Raw genomic sequence first — 23017 nt, forward strand, 5'->3', positions numbered from 1 at the left:
TTATAATGCTCAGGTCAAAACCAAAGGACATGGCTCCACAGAAACCAGCCACTCTCCCGTGCTTGGCCCAAGTGGGAATGGGGCAATGTGGCTGCGAGGGCGTGACGGGGCTGAAAGGCCTTCCTTCCGTGTTGCAGAATTCTCTGCTTTCCCTCCGTGTCCTTTACATCTTTTCACGCATTTGCAGCAGTATGTTACCAACAGCGTTCGTCCTGCCGTGATCTCCCGCCGTGCTTGTTGGTCATTTCTTTACTAATGAGAATATCCCGCCAAAGAGGGCAGCATCCCTTCGCTTTATTTCATTCGGCATGTCTTCAAAGCACAGTATTTTAAAATCGTGACAGTGACCTTTCAATACGTGAGAATATAGCCGCTCTAATCCCCTGCCATTGAGTGAGAATGCAGCCCTTTAAATATCTGGGAGGTGTACCAGTGCTCCCTTGGGCAGCCTACTTTGCAAGGAGGAAAGTTGCACGGATTAGGTCATTTCAGTCGCATATATCTGGCAAAAGCAGCTAAAGAAAAGCACCTGCATTTATGTAGCAACAGGCACATCCTCCGGATGTTCCGGATCAGCTTTGTGGTCAAATGCAACAGCCGTTTGCATTCAACAAGGCCTCAACAAACTGCAAAGATATGAATGTCCAATTAATCTGAATTGGTGGTGAAGAAATGTTTTTCAAGACAATTCTCTGGTCAAAAAAGATGCACTATAGGATTTGTTATCTCAATAGGCAGTTCGGGTCTTATTGTAATATCTCATCTGAACTCCCTCCCTAACAGCACTGTGGGTGTACCTACATCACATAGACTGCAGTGGTTCAAGAAAGCGGCTCACCACCACCTTCAGAAGGGCAATTAGGGATGAGCAATAAATACTGGCCTAGCCAGTGCCACCCACATCCTGTGAAAGAACATTTTTTTTTTTAAAGTAGCACCTTCAACAATGTAGCTCCGCCTCAGAACTGAGCTGCAGTGTCAGCCTAGATTATATTCCCAAATCCTGCAGTGGGACTTAAACTTATAACTCCCTGACTCAGAGCTGAGAGTGCTACCAGTGGATCAAGCTACCTGTGTTGTCAGTGGGATCACTCCCATGACTATTCTGCCATGAACTGCACGCAAAAACAGGAATTTATACCTCGTAATGGTGCTTCCCATTTCCCTTAAAGTGACAGACGCAGGCCAGCGAATCGAGCACCTTCTCAGCCTCCGTCTCCAGCAAGTGCGGCAGAGGCTGCCGTGCCACACTGGGGCTCCTGGAGCCCACCAGCTGATTTTTAACACAGGGTTGGTCACCAGGGCACAAACCATTGTCTCATGAGATAGCAGGCTGCCGGAAATGACGGGTGTATTAACCAAATTGGACTGCGAGTTGGAGACTCAGCCAGTGCAATTCGGTTGATGATCTGGTTTGGAGATGGACTGTAACTCTGACTGACTGCAGCACAAAAGGGGCGGGTTTTTTCTCTTTCAGCAGAACCTAAGACGCAAATTTTGTTTGCGCCCATGCACAGGGGTTTCCTGCTCAGGTGGTGGCAGCGAAGCAGGAAAAGCCCGTGAGGTCATTTCCACCAAACGCATTTTCTCGCAGTCAGATTAACACATGTTATCGTATCCGACCTTCTTTCTCCCACCCCGCTAGACCTGTCCCAGGAGACAGAGTCAGCATTTGTGGCCAAACATTCGGTGAAAGTGAAAGCAAAACACTGCAGACACTACAAACCTGAAATAAGAGCAGAAAGTGCTGTAAAAAACTCAGCAGGTCTGGCAGCATCTGTGGAGAGAGAAACAAGAGTTAACATTTCGGGTCCAATATGTCTGTCCTTGGGAGCATTTCGGACTCAACTTCTTCAGATACAATGACTGCAGCTTCTTTTTAGTTCATCACAGCTTTGAAGATACAACATTCAGATATTCCACCCCACCCCCATTTTGACATGTTAGTTTTGTCTCAGAGTGATGTGCATCATTTTAATAAACCATTCGTCTTCCTTAAATTAACATTAAGTGTTTGTTACAATACCCAGAAAGACAGATGGCATCTTAATCTTCTGGTATTTTTTTAAGCTCCTCTGTCAAATAAAGAGTTTTAAAATGTCAAATAAATGCTTGAAGTTGTCGTAGGGAGTTGAATTATGTTCAGCAAAGGCTTTCTTGGTCTATCAGAAAGAGATAATTATGGATTGAATGCCATTTTCTGATGAAATCTAGTGTTTGAAACATAAAAACCCACAGCTGTACCACTCTGAGGATGTTGAATTAGGATTGCCAATGTGGACTTGTGTAAGATAGATTTATAAGATATTAGATCACTGTTTCAATTCAATTAGATCCAATGCATAGTGTTAACCTTTTGAGTGCTGGGTATTTCTGAATATACCCATCATCTTCAAGTGTCTTTCCCTCTATTTCTAAATTCATTTCTTGAAAACAGCCCGTGTACTGTTGGCTTCAGTGAAGAGGTCATCAAAGGCTGCAAGAGATGCTTGATTGGGAAGTATTTAAGCTAAGCGATATTCAGCTTAATTTTAAAAGCCAGTATTTCACAGGAGGAAGGAAAGACAAGTGGCGGGGGTTGATGGAAATGGAAGGATCCCACTGTTTGGTCCTGAGATAGGATGTGTCACAGCTAGGGAGGGAGGATGATGAGTCATGATCCCAACACATCAGGACCTGTGATATGACGCTTTGAGACTGGGAATTTCCTCAGCCCCAGCCTAGGCATCATCAAGTGGATGGTGCGCCAGATGAAGCAAGTTCCCATCCAAAAGCGGGCCTGTGCTAGAATACCCACCCTACCCCTGCTTGCCATGGTGGGTATCCAAGATATGTTTGGAGTGGTGGGGGCAGGGTGACCTACTCTTCCGGAGTAAAATAAGGAACAGCCAGCCATGGGGGTCTGTAAGAGTAGGTTTGGGGCGGGGGTTGGGTGTAGTCAGAGCTGTAAAAGCACACAGGGGGAAAGTGGGTACAAACAGAGGGAGAGTGGGTACTGCACTGGTACAAAATCTAAAGGTCCGAATTATGGGACAAACAGCATCCTGGCACCATGCAGTCCAGGACACAGGAGTGTGGACTCAATATGGGACAATGCTGTAAAGTAAGGGACAGTTGGTCACTGTGCATGTGAGTACCCACCAGGAATATTTTACTATGGAATCACCCCTGACATCAGCGACAGAAGTCACTGGTGGGCAGATGCCCATGCTTACACAAGATCGATAATAGCTCAAAAGTTTGCAGCATTTTTAATTGAATGGCGGAGCAGGCTCAAGGGGCTGAAAGGCCTACTCCCTTGTGGTCCCTGCGTCTCAGTCCTGCTATATTTGTCTGCAATAATTATGTTACCTGCAGTGACAATTAAAACAAACTGCAGTAGCATCAAGTGTTTTAATATTATCGCAACCCCTCAGCATAGACTTGAATAGAAGAGCATTTAAATGTGTGGGTTACTTCCCTTTACAAAGCAGGCTGATTGAATTATATCCTGGAACATAGCCAAACCATGAGAAACTCTCAAGGGTCTTTTCAATGATATGCACAATTGAGCTGTAAGCTTGTTTGAAATTAACTGTAATACATTGAATGATACTTTCAGAATCCTTTTAAATGAAGAAGCAGAATATTTTATTAGGCAGACATTAAAATAAGTATTAACGGAAGGGAAATGTGTTGTTAAAGCTCTAATCAAATAGGTAAAGATTAGGGGATTGGGAGTTGCAGTGGTTGGGAACATTGTTCATTTCACCTCTGGCGTTACAGTGTGAATCGAGTTTATAACAATGGGATGAAAGTCTCTCTCGTAAATGGCCATGGTGTTCCTACACAAAATTCGTGTTGTTGGTTGTTTTCCTCTGATTTTTATATTGGGTATATGACACAGAAGCAGGCCATTTGGACCAACCAGTCCATTCCAGCATTTATACTCATCTCGAGCTTCCTCCCATCCTTCCTCATCTAACTCTCTATTCCCATCTCCCTCATATGTCTGTCTAGCTTCCCCCTAAATACATCTGTTCCTTTTTCTTAGAGAGGTGATGGCATTTGTTGGACCACAGTTCCCTGGGCACTGACAACCCTCCAGCGTAGTACATGCTGTTGGACTCTTTATCACAGAGGGCTTCAGAGCCAAACCTGATTCTGCCCTCCTGCCCTCCCTCCTGTTCATACCTTCAATCGGGACTCACCGAGTGGTGACCGTGAAGGAGAAACCCTTGGTCAGTCATTGCTTTCCATGGCAAGTCTCACAGAGGCTAAAAATAAAAACTGGGACCTCCTTAGCTACACAAAGGTCATTTGATTCTGTACTAGACCACTGAAAATTTGGGTAGTCTTGACCTAGTTTCTTGTGGGCATGGACCCAGGGCACAAAACGGTCCATTGTTTGCAAAAATTGGCACCAATTTTCTAAGCTGGTTTCTAACAGCTGTTTAACTATCTGGAATTATATACCTGCTCTGGTGCTATGAAAGGAAAAACCTTGGAGTTGGAGGATTGAGGTATATTGTTGGGAAAGTTTAGCAGGAGCATTACTCCATATCAAGTCAATGCTGTCCTTGGCCAGTGAATATTTGACATTGCAAAAAGGTGTGTCATTGCCCCACAGTCACATCTGGCATCTTGAGAGCAGTCACCCAGAAATGGAGACTGTTTTTGAGCTGTTACAATTCATCAACATGCAGTAAATTAAGTTTCTCTATTCTAAGATTACCAGTAAGTACTAACAAGCATTCTAATTAGGAACTCATGTTGATATTTGGCAGAGAAAGGAATTCATACTGATGATGTGATGGTAGAATGTGAAATATGGGGCCAGAGCAGAAGAGCAAAATGGGCTCTTTTGGTCCCCCTACGTTCCCATGATACTATGAGTGGAATTTTCCGTGCCCGCTGGCAGCGGGCGTGATGGGTGGCATGCGCAGACGATATGGCGCGATCGGTTTCACAACGGCAGGTAGGCAGGTCAGCCTGCCGACGGCGGGCCGCATTTCCTGCAAACACTCGTCGGGGAGCTCATTGTAACAGATCGGCATATCATTAACAGGCCATCCCGCCAGGCTCTTGTCTGCAAAAAGCAAGAGCTGCTGTTCTTCACATGATAGCTCTGGAAGAGACGGATGCGATTTAGCCATAGGAATGTGAAAATGCTGAAATGTGTATGATCAAAGTAATCATGTTTCATTCGGTGCTGAATTCAATTTAACATGGCATAGTCTTGTATTGGTTGTGGGTTGGAGATCCTTAATGGTGTCACCATGAAGCAGTGAAGTTTAAGTCTCTCCATCTCTGATACTCAGGACACTTGTGACCCACTTATCTCCATGGCCTCCTGCTTAGCAGATGTCAACTGGGTGATTTGTGGGCGTCCACCTGTGATCCTCTCCTTCCTATTTTCTGCCTTTTCACCTGCAATGGAGCCGAACAAACCCAAGAGCATCTGTTAGACATGTGGGTATCCGAAGGATGCAATGTATTCCATGCTACAAGACTCATAGATTACGAGTGGCACTTGAGTTATTGGAGAAATCGAGGTGGGGGTCAGGGTAAGCGAGGGGAGTGGCCACGCAGTAGGGACACCTGTACAAACTGACCATTCCTCTGCAACGGAGACAGATCAGGCACAGCCACAGTGATGTGATTGGGGTTAGGCTCCTGGACTGATGCTTTGTCCACCTTCAGTATCTGACCCCTTCAGGAGCTGGAGCACAGAGTCACTGGTCACAGATGCTGAAGAGTTGGGGGCCAGCCCCACCTTAAAGGTGCTGAGAGCACACAGAGAGAATGATGGAACTCTGTGGCACCTGCCCACTACATTCTGGCAGCAATGACCAGCATCACCGAGGTGCAGGCATCAGTAATGTGTCCAGGGAGTGTGAGGCCGGACCATCACTTTGGTCTGCACTGCACTGAGCACAGGGAAGAGGCCCTGGACTGAGACACCTGCCTTTATCTTGTGCAGAAAGGTTTCACATCTGAGTGACAAGAACACTCAGGAGCCATAAACAGGGAGACATTCTTAGGAGTTTATTGACAATAATGAACAGTATGCACAAGTGATTAACACCCGTGCCCAGGCTATGCAACTAATTCTACTTAACTTGGTGTCAGCTGTGGCTCAGTTCATAGCACCCTCACCTTTGAATCAGAGGGTTGTGGGTTCACGTCCCACTCCCGGAAACCAAGAACTGTGATTGTACTCGAAAGAGTTGCAATCTGTGACTGTTGATAACTCCAAAGAGTTTCAACAAGTTGTATCCAACCATTTAGAGGTGTCAGCTGTGGCTCAGTTCATAGCACCCTCGCCTTTGAATCAGAAGGTTGTGGGTTCATGTCCCACTCCCGGAAACCAAGAACTGTGAATGTACTCGAAAGAGTTACATTCTGTGACTGTTGATAACTCGAAAGAGTTAATTCTACTTAACTTTCCTAACTCTGCCGCTACATCTTGTTACTCCCCGGACATCCACAGTGGAGGTGGAGGCAGCCTGCTGACTGCAACACCCAGTCTGTGATGACCTTGGCGGGCGTTCTCTGAAGGGCCAAGACTTGGAGGACCCCGGCCTGCTTTCAGGATCCTGCTGAGTGGCAGTGGCACCCTCCTCGGCCTGTGGAACTGGAGTTGCTGAGGTCACAGGAAGAGGGGAATCGGATGGGCCGGAGTCACCTGGATGGATGGGCCCAGGATGTGCACCTGCTGATCCTCCTCCCTATGAATGCCCGGGTGCCCCAGGCTGACTCCTTGAGGAGCAGGGGTAGCTGGAGTGAGATTGAGCTGCCTGGCACACCTCTCACCTACACATTGTTGGATGCCAACTATGGCATCTGCGTTGGAGTTGAGCCTGCACAACAGTACAGGAGCAAAGTCCTGGACCAAGGTCTCCATGGCAGCCGCCACCCTACCAATGCTGATCTCTGTGTGTTGCCATGCCGGCGCTATCACCTCAGCCTGAAGGCAGATAGACTCCTCCATTGTGCCTTGCAACCTGAAGAGTGCAGTGGATATCCCTTCCTGATGTTCCCGAGCTTGCCTTTGCAGCTCCAGCAACTGTGACATGACCGAATCCAGAGGCTCATCATCTGACTCGGACTCAGCAAAGTCCTGGCCTCCAGCAGCCCTCCAAGTGCCGGGGACCTGGGAAGTCCCTGCCGCTGCCTGCTGCAGATCAGACAGTGCAATGTGCTCACCAGATAGTGATCCCGGGGCTACTCTAAAGCTAGGTCCCACCGAGGTGTGTGTCTCTGCGCTGGTGGAGGGTGTGGGTGAGCGCTGTGACGGGACTTCAGGGAGGGTGCCTTCAGATTCCTTTCCAGAGATTTCTTCAGGGTTTGACTGGTCATGGACTCTGTCAGTTGTTTGATAGATAGGCCTGTGAAAGCAAGGGGAGATAATTAGTGCATGGCAGTGGCCTGTGAGACAGGACACATCACTCACAGCATGGTTATCTGATGGATGTTGCATTGCTGGATCCTCACTTGGTAGAGCAGCGCCGACCTCACCATCAGCACAGGACCGGTCCAGATCCTCGCCGGTCAGCTGGATGGCTCTGTTTTCAAAGTCTGTGGGGACCTTGATTTCAGGTATTACACCACTGGTCTGTGACCTCTACCTCTTGTTGTGAGCCAGTTTGTCCTGCATGGATTGAGATGGAGAAAGAGTAAGCAAGACACCTGCCAGGCCAAGTGATAAGTATGCCTGGCCTGTGTGGGTGCTGAGTGGTCCCATGGATGGGATGAGGACAATGACAGTGAGCCTGAGAGAGCGAATGGTGATGTCCCTTGAACTGGCAGTAAATGAGGGCCCTATGGGTGTGTGATGGGTTTGTGAGTGTGTGAGTCGAGAGCAATGAGAAGAGTTCCTGGCGGAATGGAGGAGATATATAGAAACATAGAAGCATAGAAAACAGGAGCAGGAGTAGGCCATTTGGCCCTTCAAGCCTGCTCCACCATTCATCATGATCATGGCTGATCATCCAAGTCAATAGCCTGCTCCCGCCTTCTCTCCATATCCTTTGATCCCTTTCACTCCAAGAGCTATATCTGACTCCTTCTTGAAAACATACAATGTTTTTGCCTCAACTACTTTCTGTGGTAGCGAATTCCACAGGCTCACCACTCTCGGGGTGAAGAAATTTCTCCTCATCTCAGTCCTAAATGGTCTACCCCATATCCTCAGACTGTGACCCCTGGTTCTGGACTCCCCCACCATCAGGAACATCCTTCCTGCATCTACCCTGTCTAGTCCTGTTAGAATTTTATAGGTTTCTATGAGATCCCCCCTCATTCTTCTGAACTCCAGCGAATATCATCCTAACCGACTCAGTCTCTCCTCATATGTCAGTCCCGCCATCCCAGGAATCATTCTGGTAAACCTTCGCTGCACTCCCTCTATAGCAAGAACCCTTCCTCAGATAAGGAGACCAAAACTGCACACAATATTTCAGGTGTGATCTCACCAAGGCCCTGTATAATTGCAGCAAGGCATCCCTGCTCCTGTACTCGAATCCTCTGGCTATGAAGGCCAACATACCTTTTGCCTTCTTTACCGCCTGCTGTACCTGCACACTTACCTTCAGTGACTGGTGTACGAGGACACCCAGGTCTCATTGCACATTCCCCTCTTGCAATTTATAGCCATTCAGATAATAATCTGTCTTCCTGTTTTTGCTACCAAAGTGGATAACCTCACATTTATCCACATTATATTGCATCTGCCATGCATTTGCCCACTCACTCAGCTTGTCCAAATCACACTGAAGCATCTCTGCATCCTCCTCACAGCTCACCCTCCCACCCAGCTTTGTGTAACTGCAAATTTAGAGGTGTTACATTTAGTTCCCTCATCTAAATCATTCATTCTCTTGCGGCACTGGGTGACTGTCTGCTTCTGAAGGGCGTTAGCGCTGACCACCCAAGCCAGATTGGTCATGTTGCTGTCCATCCTGCGGCCAGAGTGGGGGTACAAGACATCCCAGCGGGCCTCCACGGCATCCAGCAGTCGCTCGAGGGACCCGCCGTTGAAGCGGGGGTCCGCGGTCTTTTTTCCCTTGTTGGTCATGTCTCCCGGGCAGCAGTGGTGAGCTGGAAGCCATGAGCGCTGTGCTGGCAGCTGGACTTTAAACATGGCGCCCGTCATGATGCGGTGGCTGGGCGATGGCTGCCGGGCGAATGAGAGCCCACCCGCCATGGAAACGGCGTGTTTCCCGGGAGCGCGTAAATAACGAGGCGGGTTTGGAATGATACACCGTGAAAACCCGCCAAAACATGGTGTTACCTGCCCGCTGTCACACTTGATGCAAATCTGGGAAAGTTGCGCCCTGTGACTGAAAATGAGTGTTCTCAGGCCTCCAAAAATGCAGGCGTTTTTTTCCTAACTGTGAAATCTAGGTGAAGGAGAAAATTTATACTTAAGGACACTACCAAGATTGAAAAGAGGAGATGGAGATTGATCCAATGAGCTTGCCAAGTGAAGCCAAGCTCCAGGGGAAGTGCAGGCTGCAGAATCCAATGTTATCACATTGTCCCCTGTGTACGCACTTCCCTGCTAGGCGTGTGGTATCGGCCCTAAAGAGGCAGTGGGCAGGTGATGGCAAGGATGGGTTTTAAAAAGCAAAAAGTCGGAGGTGGAGGAGATTGGAGGAGGTAGGAAGTTCCACAATGCAGATATCCTGAAAAAGAGTGCGTTAGAATAGCAGATTGCTCAATGTTTTCAGCCACCAAGAGGCAAGCGAACTCTGGTGGGATCACTCTGGTGTTAACCCCCCCCAGCATATTTCCCTTTCTACAATATAGGGTAGCAGCCAACCTGAGTTCCCTCTTCATCCCTCAACCCATCGGCAATTACGCGGGAGCCGTTACCTCACAGCAGTTGATGCACTGACTGAGTCTGGGATGGGGCTGTTGTGTGTAGTAACATTAAGGAAAAACACATATGTACTGTGGAATGTCAGAACAGACTGTGCCACACAGGCAGCAACCCACTCAGCTATCATGTCAAGTTCCAGAAATTGACATGAAATTAACAGCTCCACAAAAGTTAGATGTTATCTTTTTTAATAATTTTTTTCTTGTTATGGTTTTTAAACTCATGTTGATTTTATGGAACAAAATAAATTATGCTCAAGAGTCTTATAAATTGTAAAGTCTCTTATGACAGGCACTGGTTGTAAAAATATGCTCATTAGGCTCATCTTCACCCCAGGGAAGATCATTAATTTACAGATTCAAATCCAATGAGGGTTGTCTGATAATGAAGAGATAACTAAAGTGGTGCATCATATTGCCATTAAATACCTTGACAACTGGCTGATCTACACAGCTGAATGTCACAGGTCACTCGAGACTTGATTGCATTTTTGTCTCTAATGTCCTTGCGGTGTTACCTTGTGCATCAGACAAAACTGACTCCAAAGTGTTTCATTTACCATGCTCCCAATTGAATTCCCAGGTCGTAACCACAGCCGTGACACTCATAATGCAGGCTGATGGCCATTTGTGGATCACCTGTGGCCCTCAGGGAGACTCACTGCTTCATATCTCTCCAAGATCTCAGTTTGCAAACTATCCAGGTGTGGGGTGTCAGCCGAGCTGGGATTTGGAGCTCACCTTTACTTCACACCTGTTGAGTCGCACCACATCCACGAGGGAAACTTGCTCGTGCTATCGCAATGGTTCTGCACTTTGTATTTATTATGAGAAGATGTGTGCACTGAATTCAGAAGTAAAAAGTCCACCATGGCCTTTAGAGATTTTTTTAAAATTAAATTAAAATATTTGTCAACATAATATAAAAGATTTCAAGCATGTACATAAGACTACAAATTACTTACGACTATAATAATTCCTAAAATTCCTAATTAACCTGACCTCCCAGTTACACCCCCTTTAAGGCAACGGTCCAAAATAGATTTTAGATTTAAAACAGAACCAGCAAGTTAATACAATACCCACTTGACTGTGGAATTCCAAATGGCTTTTCACAACTTCAGTTTTGTTACATAGCAGACTCATGCACGCATGGCTGGAGGCTTCATTAAGGCTATTTCACACACTCCTGTTAGATCTTACATACCCTTCTGCTAGATAGCCTTTCATGCTTCTTTATATATGTTTCTCTCTTTTTAATATATAAATTCTATTGTTCCATATGTCTTTGAGACTATGGCCAGAATATTGCCATAGGTGTGTGAGGGCAGGCCCAACATGCCAATGCGCAAAATGACGCAAGATGACATTGGGCTTGCTGCATGCCCGCCGAACTGTCAACGGCCTATTAAGGCCATTAAAAAAGTAATCAAGCTTATTAACAACACCTTAAGGTTGGCGGGCAGGTGAAGAGCCCAAGTCACCTTCGCATTTTTCAGTAAACCGCATCCACGGGCGGGATGAGATTTCCTGAAGGTTTTATAAAATAATTTAATAAATTTTGCTACACTCACAAACACGTCCAAGCTCATGCGACACTGTCACATGAGGGGACATGTGTAAATAATTTTTCACTTTATTTATAACAGAAGTTTTTTAACAACATAGTCACGCATGTGCGCAAAAGAGCGCAAGCCCCGACTCTCCCTCCTCCCCCCGGCCGCGCATTACACTGGGTGGGCCTTAGCTGGCCCGCCCACATAAAATGGCGGTGCGCAGCCGATTGCTGGCAGCGATTGGTTCCGCGCTCGTCCTCAACTGCTCCCGCCCAGCCCGGCCAACATAGGTAAAATGCAGCCCGATATCTTTCTCATAATCTTAAAAACTTTCATGTTGCCAATATTGTCAGTAACCTTTGGGAAAAATAAACACATTCTTTAGCCTTGCTTACCTGGGTCGTTGTAGGTGGACTAAGATCCCTTTGAAATCCAATAATCCCATCACACCTTACTTGCTAAGCCAGTATCCATGTTTATTCATTAGCATATCAAGCACCTAACTTCTTTTGATGATTTAAAGCTTACAGTCTACTTGTCTCCATATGTAGTTAAATAGACAGACCAAACTATACTTACTCTCATAAACCACTTAACAATAAACCAGGAAAAATATTAAGAAAATTATTATACCTTCATCACACACCACAGCGCTGGTACAGTGTTGTCCATGGGAGCTTTGTTTTGTTTCCCGACATCCTGCACCTGATGCTGGAGTGCGTGATGTTGCTGAAACGCTCCCCCGATCTTCAGAACGGGAATTCCTCGCCTTGACGAGGGCCGAGCTTTATCAAGAAGCTGCAGAGACCAAAATTCTAATTTTTCTCTATCCCCTCACAAATTTTTATTGCGTTCGTTCATGGGATGTGGGCGTCGCTGGCTAGGCCAGCACTTATTGCCCATCCCTAACTGCCCTTGTTCAGGGGTCATTTTAAGAGTCAAGAACATTGCTGTGGGCCTGAAGCCACCTGTAGGCCAGACCAGGTAAGGAGAGCAGATTTCCTTCCCTAGAGGAACATTAGTGAACAGATGGGTTTTTACCCATGGTCATCATCAGACTTCTAACTCCAGATTTTTGTTGGATTCAAATTTCACCATCTGCCGTGGGATTCAAACCCAGAGGATTACCCTGGGTCTCTGGAACACTAGTCCAGTGACAAAACCACTATGCCACCGCCTGCCCCAAATTCCACCTTTGTAAAGATTTAGTGATGACGACGGGGTACATAGAAACCATTTCCTTTGGTGTGAGGAGTCTTGCATAAGGGGGGGCACAACCTTAAAATCAGAGCCAGGCCATTCAGGAGTGACCAGGAAGCTTTATCTTCACACAAAGAATATTGGAAATCTGGTACCTTCTCCCACAAAAGGTTTTTAAGGCTGGGGGTCAGTCGGAAATTTCAAAAATGAAATTGGTAGATTTTTGTTAGGCAAGAATATTTAGTGGGTAGATATCGTTAAGATACAGGTCAGCCATGATATAACAGGCTCCAAGGGCCGAATGGCGTACTCTATGCTGATAGGGCAGTGACTGTCCTGCGTGAGCTCTGTTGAGTTTATATGACTGATACAGGTGATTGGCAGGAGAACCGGAGGTGTCCTGGGAAAATGATTTTTTTCTACAGTGAGTTGTTGTGATCTGGAATGCTCTGCCTGAAAGAGCAGTGAAATCTAAATTCAGTAATACTGTAGATATCAGCATATAAGTCGACCTTTGAAGCCTCGAGAAACCTCCCCCACCCCAAAAACAGGGATCAACTTATACGCCGAGTATAAAAGTGAACCATGGGTGTGGGTAGTCGCCATCTTTGTTGTTTGTCACGTGGGGTCTGCACTGTGTAGGCAAGTCTTCAACTCCCACACACCTTCACAACACAGCCCATGTTGCCTTCTTGATCCCTTTCACTCAGTTATAAGGTATTGGTGAGTAAAACATCCATTCGTGGGTCGAACAATTGAGGCTGACTATTAATGCGAGTCCGGTATATTGTGGCTGAAAAGTTGGGGGAGGTGGGGTTCAACCTGGGGTGAGAGGCTTATCTTATGAAGAAAGGGTGAACAGGCTGGGCCTATACCCATTGGAGCTTAGAATAATGAGAGGTGATCTTATTGAAACATATAAGATCTTGAGGGGACTTGACCGGGTGGATACCTGGAGCATATTTCCTCTTGTGTTGGAGACTAAAAGTAGGGGACATCGTTTAATAGTACGAGATCACACTTTTAAGACAGGTGAGGTGAAATCCTTTCTCTCAGAGGGTCTTTGGTCTGTGAAATTCTCTTCCTCAAAAAGTAATGGAGGCTGGGTCACTGAATTTATTAAAGGCCGAGTTAGATTTTTGATAGACAAGGGGATCAAGGGTTATGGGGAGCAGACAGCAAAATGGAGCTGAAACCACAACCAGGTCAGCCATGATCTTATTGGTTGGTGGAGCAGGCTTGAAGGGCCAAATGGCCTACTCCTGCTCCTAAGTCCTGTGTTCCTATATGCCAAGTATATACAAAAACAGGATTTTTGGGGTTGAAAGAGAAATGGGGTCGCCTGGTTGGCTTATATGCCATGATCTACAGCAACTTGCAAATGAGAATTGGATAAATACTTGAAGGAAATGCAATTTACAGGGCCGTGGGGAAAGAACAGGGGAGTGGGATTAACTGGATGGCTCGGCCATAGCCTATCACAGGTGTGATGGGGTAAATGGCCTCCATCTGTGTCGTATCTTTCTATGATTCTATGATGTACTGGCATCAGATATGGCACTGCAAAGATAGAGTGTGGAGGTGGTAAATCAGACAGTGAATTGTAGTGAATTTGTAGTGTGGTTTGGGGGTGTGGGGAGGAACGGTGCATCACATTTTAATTGCCTATTGTGTTTCGTTAAAGACCCGCATGTATTTATAACTAGGAGTCCCCGTGGATGCCAGCCTAGCCATACTCATGGAGAATTGCTGTTTGAGTTTTCTAAGAGAGGACAAGGGAGTTAGACTTAATCCCAATTCAGCCATAACCAGGTTGCAAAGGGCTTTGAAAATGGGGAACATTAAGCCCTCGCACCATCTATATACAGAAAGCCGCTGTATATTCTATTGACCTCTGTATTTTAAAATGTGCGCCATATTGCTAATGTGCGGTGTGACCACCAAGTCGCTTTGTGGCGCTATCGGTTTTTATCCTCAATGCTTTATTGCAAAGTGCCATCAATGTTATTTAAGAGATGTATTATGGTGCCACTCTGTTAAAGTTCAGGTAGTGAACAATGTTTGATTTTAATATTTTATATACAGCTTGGCAGGATTAAGACTCGGAGCTTGGGTTAATGGTGTAAAATGATTGTAAAGCATACAGCAGATAATGATGAAGTTATGTTGACTTTTATGTGATGTGATCCACAACTGACAGCTCTGATGAATAATTCAAATGCCCCCATCACCACTGCCACTCCCCCAACCCAATCAGCAAGATAATAATGGATGAATCCAGTCACCAGTGCTGAGTATCTTGGCAGAGAGCTAGACTCTCAGTGTTATCACATTGCTGACAACACCCTTAGCCAAATCATCTGGCTGATCATTCTTTATTGTGTTAGACTGAGGCCTTCGTGCCGCCCTTGGCACATTAAAACAACACACCTTAGTCCTCAGTCACTGCACAATAGTTAAAAGAATTGGGAGTCCTCCTGCGTAAGACACAGAGGGAAATGTAAGCTGTTTCATTCCTACGACCCATCTCCCGCCCACTCTCCACCTCCACAACATTAGAGTTCAAACCTAGGAGTTGCCACTTGCTCTGACTCTGGGAGATAAGATACATTAAAAGCAGATATTAGAAAACCTTCAGCCTGTGGTCAGTGAATGTACTTCGAACTCTTCAAACTGAGTCCAAGTGATATACCAATTTCATTGCACCAATACCTGTAATGCTCTATTTAAATTATGCTACTATTTAAAAGCAGCGATGGATTGGTTGTCAGAAATGAAAAGGAGATATGGTTTAAGCTCGTCTTTTGACCTCTCCTTTGACCATGTTGAGTCTTATTTCTCCCTCCCTAACCTAGCAAATCATTTCACCAAAATGGTGTCAATTACGGGGAACAATCCCCATTTTGACACAAGGACCATTGTTTGCTTTACAAGAACAATACGCAGGCAGTCACTAAATCAATAGTAGAGTCTCAGTCATAATGACAGACATTTGGAAATGTTTCCACTGCTGTTCAACCTTCTTGTCGCACTTTGAAATGTTATAACATGTTACTCTTGCTTCTGAATTGCCTGTATATTTAGGCTACATTCCAAGAGCAAGCACAGAGCCTAGGCTAACACCTCAGCATATTACTGAGAGAATGAAACACTCCTTGAAGTGTTCTAGTTGTTAAATCAAGGCTTTGTGTACTTATCCCAGTGGTTCAGGTGCATTTGACAAAATAATAGCAGTTTTGTCTATGATTGATTATTTATTGCATTTTTATCTGCTGATTTCAGCATTACCGAGGTTAATCAATTAATGCTAGCTGTTCCTGCAGGTTGTGGAAGAGTCATATCTCAGATTGGCTAATTTACACATCACTCAAACCTATGAACATACAAAATAGGTGCAGAAGTAGGCCATTCGGCCCCTCAAGCCTGCTCCAGCATTTAATAAGATCATGGCTGAACTGTTTGCGTTTCGAATTCTACATTCCCATTTACCTTTGATTCCCTTGCCTAACAAGAATCTATCTATCTCCACCTTAAGAATATTCAATGACCCCATCTCCACCGCCTTCTGAGGCAGAGAGTTCCAAAATCGCACAATTCTCTGGGAGAAAAAAATTCTCCTAATCTCTGTCCTAAAAGGGCAACCCCCTAATTTTAAAACAGTGCTTCCTTGTTCTGGACTCACCCACAAAAGGAAACATCTTTTCCATGCCCACCTTGTCAAGATCATTCAGGGTCTTGTCTACTTCAATCAAATAACCCCTCACTCTTCTAAACTCCAGTGGAAACAAGCCCAGTCTGTCTAAATTTTCCTCATAAGACAACCCGCTCATTCCAGGTATCAATCTAGTAAACCTCCTCTGAACCGCCTCCAAAACATTTACATCCTTCCTTAAATAAGGAGACCAAAACTGCACGTTATATTCGAGATGTGATCTCACCAATGCCCTGTATAACTGAAGCATAATGTCCTTCCTTTTATGTTCAACTCTTCACATAATAAAGGATAGAATTCCATTAGCCTTCTTAATTACTTGCTGTACCTGCATACTAATTTTTTGTAACTCATGTACTAGAACACGTAGATCCCTCTGTTCCAAATGCAGCAAGACCTGGATAATATCCAGGCTTGGGCTGCCAATTGGAAGCAACATTCGTGCCACACAGGTGCCAGGCAACGACCATCTCCAACAAGAGAGAATCTAACCACCGCCCCTTGACGTTCAATTACCATCACTGAATCCCCCACTATCAACATCCTTTGGGTTACCATTGACCAGAAACTGAACTGGACTAGCCATATAAATACTGTGGGTACAAGAGCAGGTCAGAGGCTAGGAATCCTGCGGTGAGTAGCTCACCTCCTGACTCCCCAAAGTCTGTCCACAAGTCAAGAGTGTGATGGAATACTCTCCACTTGCCTGGATGAGTGCAGCTCCAACAACACTCAAGAAGCTTGACACCATCCAGGACAAAGCAACCGGCTTGACTGGCACCCCTTCCACAAACATTCACTCCATCCTCCGCCGATGCACAGTAGCAGCAGTGTGTACCATCTACAAGATGCACAGCAGAAACTTACCAAGACTCCTTAGACAGCACCTTTCAACCCCATGACCACTACCATCTAGAAGGACAAGGGCAGCAGATACATGGGAACACCACCACCTGGAAGTTCCCCTCCAAGCCAATCACCATCCTGAAATATACCACTGTTCCTTCACTGTCGCTGGGTCAAAATCCTGGGACTCTGTCCCTAACAGCACTATGGTTGTACCTACACCAGAGGGGCTGCACCCATTCAAGGAGGTAGCTCACCATCACCTTCTCAAGGGCAGTTAGGGATGGGCAATAAATGCTGGCTGAGTCAGCGAGGTCCACACCCCGTAAATGAATAAAAAGAAAACCTTTGAATTCTGTAGTCGTTCTCAGTTTAAGTAAAACTCTTTTTTTATTCTTCCTACAAAAGTAACAACTTCACATTTTCCCACATTCTACTCCATCTGACAGATTTTTTTGCCCATTTACTCAACCTATCTATATCTGTCCGCAGTCTCCTTATGTCCTCTTCACAACATACTTTCCTACCTAGCTTTGTGTCATCTGCAAATTTAGCTACCATGCCTTCACTCCCCTCATCTAAATTGATATGATATAAATCGCAAAAAGTTGAGGACGCTCGCCCAACGTCATCGCGTGTCATTTTACGCTCGGTCGGAATGGGCATGCGCCCACCCACCAAGCTAAAAATTTTACCCATAGTTTTTTATCAGGAAGAAGCAACACATCAAATCAGAGACAGTGTGCCTGTTAAATTTACCTTGTTTTTGTGCCTTGCATTCACATGAATGCTGGCAAATGGAATACTTTCCCATTCTGGACACCCATTGCCAGTGTCCAACCTTCCAGAATAAGATATAATGGAGGTGAAAAGTGAATTAAAGCCCCCCTAGGATGGCAGATGTCATCTGCTTCAAAACCAATGGCAGAGCTCACTCTAGTCTGTAAGGGACATGAGGTCCACCTACTCAACCTCAGCCAAGCGCCCACGACAGGGTTGGGACAATTTCCCACTCCAACCATATTTTCATCCTATTTTTGCCAAACTCTGAGCAGTTGAACACCGTGGCTCAGTACCCACCAGTACCCGTCAGGTTGATGCTGCCCAAGCCCATCTTTCATAGGAAGCTAATAGTTGATAAAGAGAGGAGATTTTCACCTCCACAGTCTGGTGCTGCGTGCAAACCCAGATTCTCAAAGTAAACCTCACTTCTGTCCAGTTATCCTTCCCAAGTGAAAATTGGGAATTTAAGGTGGGAGCCCATGAAATTCCAACCAACTGCCCAGATGACCCAAGAAGAACAGCAAGGGTTGGAAGATCCCACACTAAGGTGACAAATGTTGAATTAATGAAGTAGTGGCCAATTACATTATTTACATGAAGATGTTGCTGGTGATGTAGTTAAAGAGTGCTTAATTGTTTATGAAGTTCTATGCAAACTATGGCAGGCGATATTATGGTGTGTGCACTGCAATAACATTGCCATGTTAAGACCCTTGCCTCATCTTTCAGCTCCAGACATGGTGCCCCAGCTGTTGTCTTTGCCAGAGACTGAAGTATTTGTTAAATAGTCACACAGTTCCGTGGCATTAGTTTTATGATCTCCTCGGGGCCATTGTAAAGCAAAGTTTTATGTGCTGTGATTACACAAGGTGAATTGCCCTATATCTGCTTAATGAAATAGCTTCTCTCTCTGATGATTCAGTGGGGACTTGGCTACAGTTAGCTGCTTAATCAGGCATCTGCTCTGCACATCTGACTGAGAGAACAGAACAAGAAGTTCAGACGCTGGGGCATCAATGGTTCTTGCCCAGCTAACCAGATCAGGAGGCTTTTGCATAAAGTGCTTCTTTATTCATTTTACGGGATGTGGGCGTCGCTGGCTGGGCCAGCATTTATTGCCCGTCCCTAATTGACCTTGAGAAGGTGGTGTGAGCTGCCTTCTTGAGCCGCTGCAGTCCACCTGGTGTAGGTACAACCCACAGTGCTGTTAGGGAGAGAGTTGCAGGATTTTGACCCAGCGACAGTGAAGGAACAGCAATATAGTTCCAAGTCAGGATGGTGAGTAACTTGGAAGGGAGCTTCCAGGTGGTAGTGTTCCCGTGTGTCTGCTACCCTTGTCCTTCTAGATGGTAGTGATCGTGGGTTTGGAAGGTGCTGCCTAAAGGGCCTTGTTGAGTTTCATGTGGATGGTACACACTGCTGCCACTGTGCACCGGTGGTGGAGGGAGTGAATGTTTGTGGAAGGGGTGTCAATGAAGCTTGATGGTGTCAAGCTTCGTGAGTGCTGTTGGAGCTGCACTCATCCAGGCAAGTGGAGAGTATTCCATCACACCCCTGACTTGTGCCTTGTTTACTCTTCATTATTGCGTGTTGACAAAGAGGCTTCTGCAATTACGAGAGTGAGGCTATGGATGTATGATGCTGCCCCTCCTTTAGGATCTGTTACATTAGACGCTGGCCATTTTTGGGACATTTGCCCGTGTAATGATAGAGATGTGATGCAGGCGTCTTGATGGCTTCACCATATCAGCTTATTTTTTTCCCCCAGTATTCAACACTTGCACATATTGAGGGTCCCTTTAGTGCAGTGCTGTTTTTTTTTATCCTCAGAGGTTCCCCACATATTTTCTTGAAAAGCAGCAGGAGATTAAAAAAGTATGAAATTTCCATGCTTTTGTTTATTTTGCTAAGTACTAATTTAGTGGATTCAGCCAAGTATAACCCTCCATGTTTAAGTCATCCTGTAATATTGTAATATTTTTGACTGTAGAAGCATGAGGCAGCTATTTTGGGACAAGGTGAGAAACAACACAAGCCCGACACCCTTGTTTGTTTACAAAGAGGAGAGAATAACTGTGCAAGATGAAATTTTGGACTTAAAAACAAATGCTGGCAACACAGCAGGCCCATCATGATGTAAAAGGAGAACTGGTTATGTATCTGGTACCTTCTAACGGAAATAAAAAATGAGGCATGCATTTTCATGTACAGTGACAGACCTCAGCGTCCTGATGCCCTTTGCCGCTCTGTGCTCCAACAGGCTCCATTAGGAAACACGCCCACAGTCTTAGTCCTAACCGTACAGCTTCTGGATGGTCACCTGGTCTGCAATGAGTTTGCTGACCTCAACTGAAGTACGGCACTTTGCTTAGATTACGAGAGAGGGTGAGGAGAGCTAGTCAGGGTTTTCATCCCTGGCACCATCTAGGACAAAGCAGCCCGCTTGATTAGCACCCCATCCACAAACAAGTGCTCCCTCCACCACCGATGCACAGTAGCAGCAGTGTGTACCATCTACAAGATGCACTACAGGAACTCGCCAAGGCTCCTTAGGCAGCACCTTCCAGACCCATGACCACTATCATCTAGAAGGACAAGGGCAGCAGATACATGTGAACACCATCACCTGGAAGTTCCCCTCCAAGCCACTCACCATCCTGACTTGGAAACATATCGCTGTTCTTTCACTGTCGCTGGGTCAAAATCCTGGAACTCTTTCCCTAACAGCACTGTGGGTGTACCTGCACCACATGGACTGCAACAGTTCAAGAAGGCGGCTCACCACCACCTTCTCAAGGGCAATTAGGGATGGGTAATAAATGTTGGCCTAGCCAGCGCCCCCACACCCTGTAAAGTGCATAAATAAAAAGTAATCCCATTCAGAAAGTGTGTGCAGGTAAAATATCAGGTGACGTCAGAACTGGGTTTTGGAATGATGGTCTTGGTGGTCAAGAGTCTGCCAACATTTCAGTGTCAGACATGTATCGGTTGGATGTGATGCTTGGATCTCTGCCTCACCTTGACTATATCAATATTAGAGTTGAAAAAAAATGAGCATTTCTTTTTCACATGTACCCTAAGTTCAAATTAAGCTAGATGTAAAAAGGAGCCTTTACGAATTTTAATATTTTATCTTTTTGCTTGATAGAGTGGCCTGAGTTTGTGAAAAACTATGCACCTTGGTGGGCTTCCCACACACTCGACTGGCTGAAGTACGGCAAAAAAGTCCTGGTAGTCCATTACGAAGATCTGAAACGTGACCTCTTTAACCAGCTGAAAAAAATGGTGTCCATGCTGGGCCTCAACGTCTCTGACGACCGGCTCCTATGCGTTGAGAGCCAAAAGGACGGCAACTTCAAACGCTCCGGCCTTAGGAAACTGGAATATGATCCTTACACGCCTGAGATGAGGAAGATGATTGACAGTTTCATCAAGACCGTTGACATGGCCCTCAAACTGAGAAACCTTACTGGTGTTCCTGAGGATTACGCCCCCAGATGATTTTGTTGGTAAATGCATTCGAAACACGGCAGTGTTTCCCTCCCCTTTCCCTGGTCAGGACTCCTTTCCACCCAGTGGGTGACTTCTTTTAGTATTCTGCAGCTATTTAGCTTTCCAAGTGCATCAACTATCTAGAGTAAAGGTCACCAAACACAGCTGGGGTTAGTAACTGCATAGCATAGACATGCCGGAAGACAATCTTTAGGAAGTGGAGAGACGCAAGGCACAGTGACCTAATATTCAATGCTACTTAAAGGGAGGAATCAGCTTTGGCGGACAGGCTCTGTGTCATGGCGGAGCTGAACAATACTCTTAGTTATTGCTTTTATTGTTTTGCTTGAACTGAACTGGGGCTGAGATGCAGAGGGGAGGGGGTTATCCCTGAATAATCTCAAAGGGATCTGGTCACTTGCAGTCGATTGGAGTGAGGTTGGGGGGATGGAGCAAGTGGCAGCTAAAGTCTCATTGTTAATGTAGGGGGGGGAGTGGAGGGGAGGGTTAAGCTGGGGAGAAGCAAGTACTTTTTAATTTGAGCAGTTACCTAACACCCACCTATTTCGATACTAGGATGGCCGATGGTTAACAGTGTGCGACACAGCTAATTGCTTTCAGCAGACAATCCATAGATCGAGAAAATGACCATTGCCTTTTCCTTCATGTGTCTCTCAGAGTTTGCATTGATTTTGGACTGTTTTGTCATCTGTTGTTCAGGACTGTCACGTCCAGTCAGCAAGTGCACTTGATGTGGCTAACACATCTAACGTGAGGTGACAGCACACCCAGTTTGCTATTCCTTTTAGACTGCACTTCAGAACGCAATTAACCATTCCTGACCTCCACCACCTGCCAAATTGTGGCAGCTCGTTTTAAAATGATCGAAATGTATTTTATAACCAGATACCTGGGAATAACTGCAGATCGCAACTCGCTGACACGGGCAACAGACAGATGACACTGTGACGTGCACCCTTTGCTGCAAAGGCTTGTCAGGTCTGATTGTACAATCCATTCCAACTTCAGTTTGGGCTGATCAGTGGGAAAGGAGGATGCTGCTCCCTTCGACTGGGAAGTAGTTCCTGAAGGATGACCGCATTGAGAGTGAGCAGACATGTGTTTACCACCTGTCGAAATTTCACCACACGTACAGAGGGAGTAAGGTTTTGCCATGATGAAGGTCACTGAAGCATATTAGCTGGCTAAATTAATAAGTTGCTCATCTTGCCAATTTTCTCTGAAAACCTCAATTAGTAGCTTTAGCCGAAAAAATAATTAAAATTATAGTCATTTCACTTCCACACTATGACTGAACAAGATGTGTTGTAACATTATTTATTGTTTAATTTGCAGTTTGGGTTGACTGGCCTGCTGAATGTCTAACACTACCAGGTCGCATAATGGAATTAGCACTCTGACCACCATTCAATTAGCATAGCATCTCTTACTAAACAGGTTCTCTGTCTAATTGGGTTGCACTGGTTATCTCCCTCCACTCCCTCTACCATCGACACACAGTGGCAGCAGTGTGTACCATCTACGAGATGCACTACAGCAATTC

At 45.6% G+C, this 23017-nt stretch overlaps 1 protein-coding gene across 1 annotated transcript in view; it reads left to right on the top strand.

Moving 5' to 3' along the window:
* wscd2 (WSC domain containing 2) overlaps positions 1-22757 on the top strand; it is a 289995-nt gene extending 267238 nt beyond the window's left edge. Inside the window, exon 8 of the mRNA XM_078554462.1 lies at positions 21110-22757. Within this exon, the coding sequence (XP_078410588.1) occupies positions 21110-21462 (353 nt within the window). The 3' untranslated portion in view covers positions 21463-22757. The remainder of the gene's footprint in view (positions 1-21109) is intronic.
* Positions 22758-23017: the final 260 nt, after the last annotated feature.

The sequence above is a fragment of the Cetorhinus maximus genome, chromosome 12 (genome assembly GCF_964194155.1).
Source record: "Cetorhinus maximus chromosome 12, sCetMax3.hap1.1, whole genome shotgun sequence".
Lineage (NCBI taxonomy): Eukaryota > Metazoa > Chordata > Chondrichthyes > Lamniformes > Cetorhinidae > Cetorhinus > Cetorhinus maximus.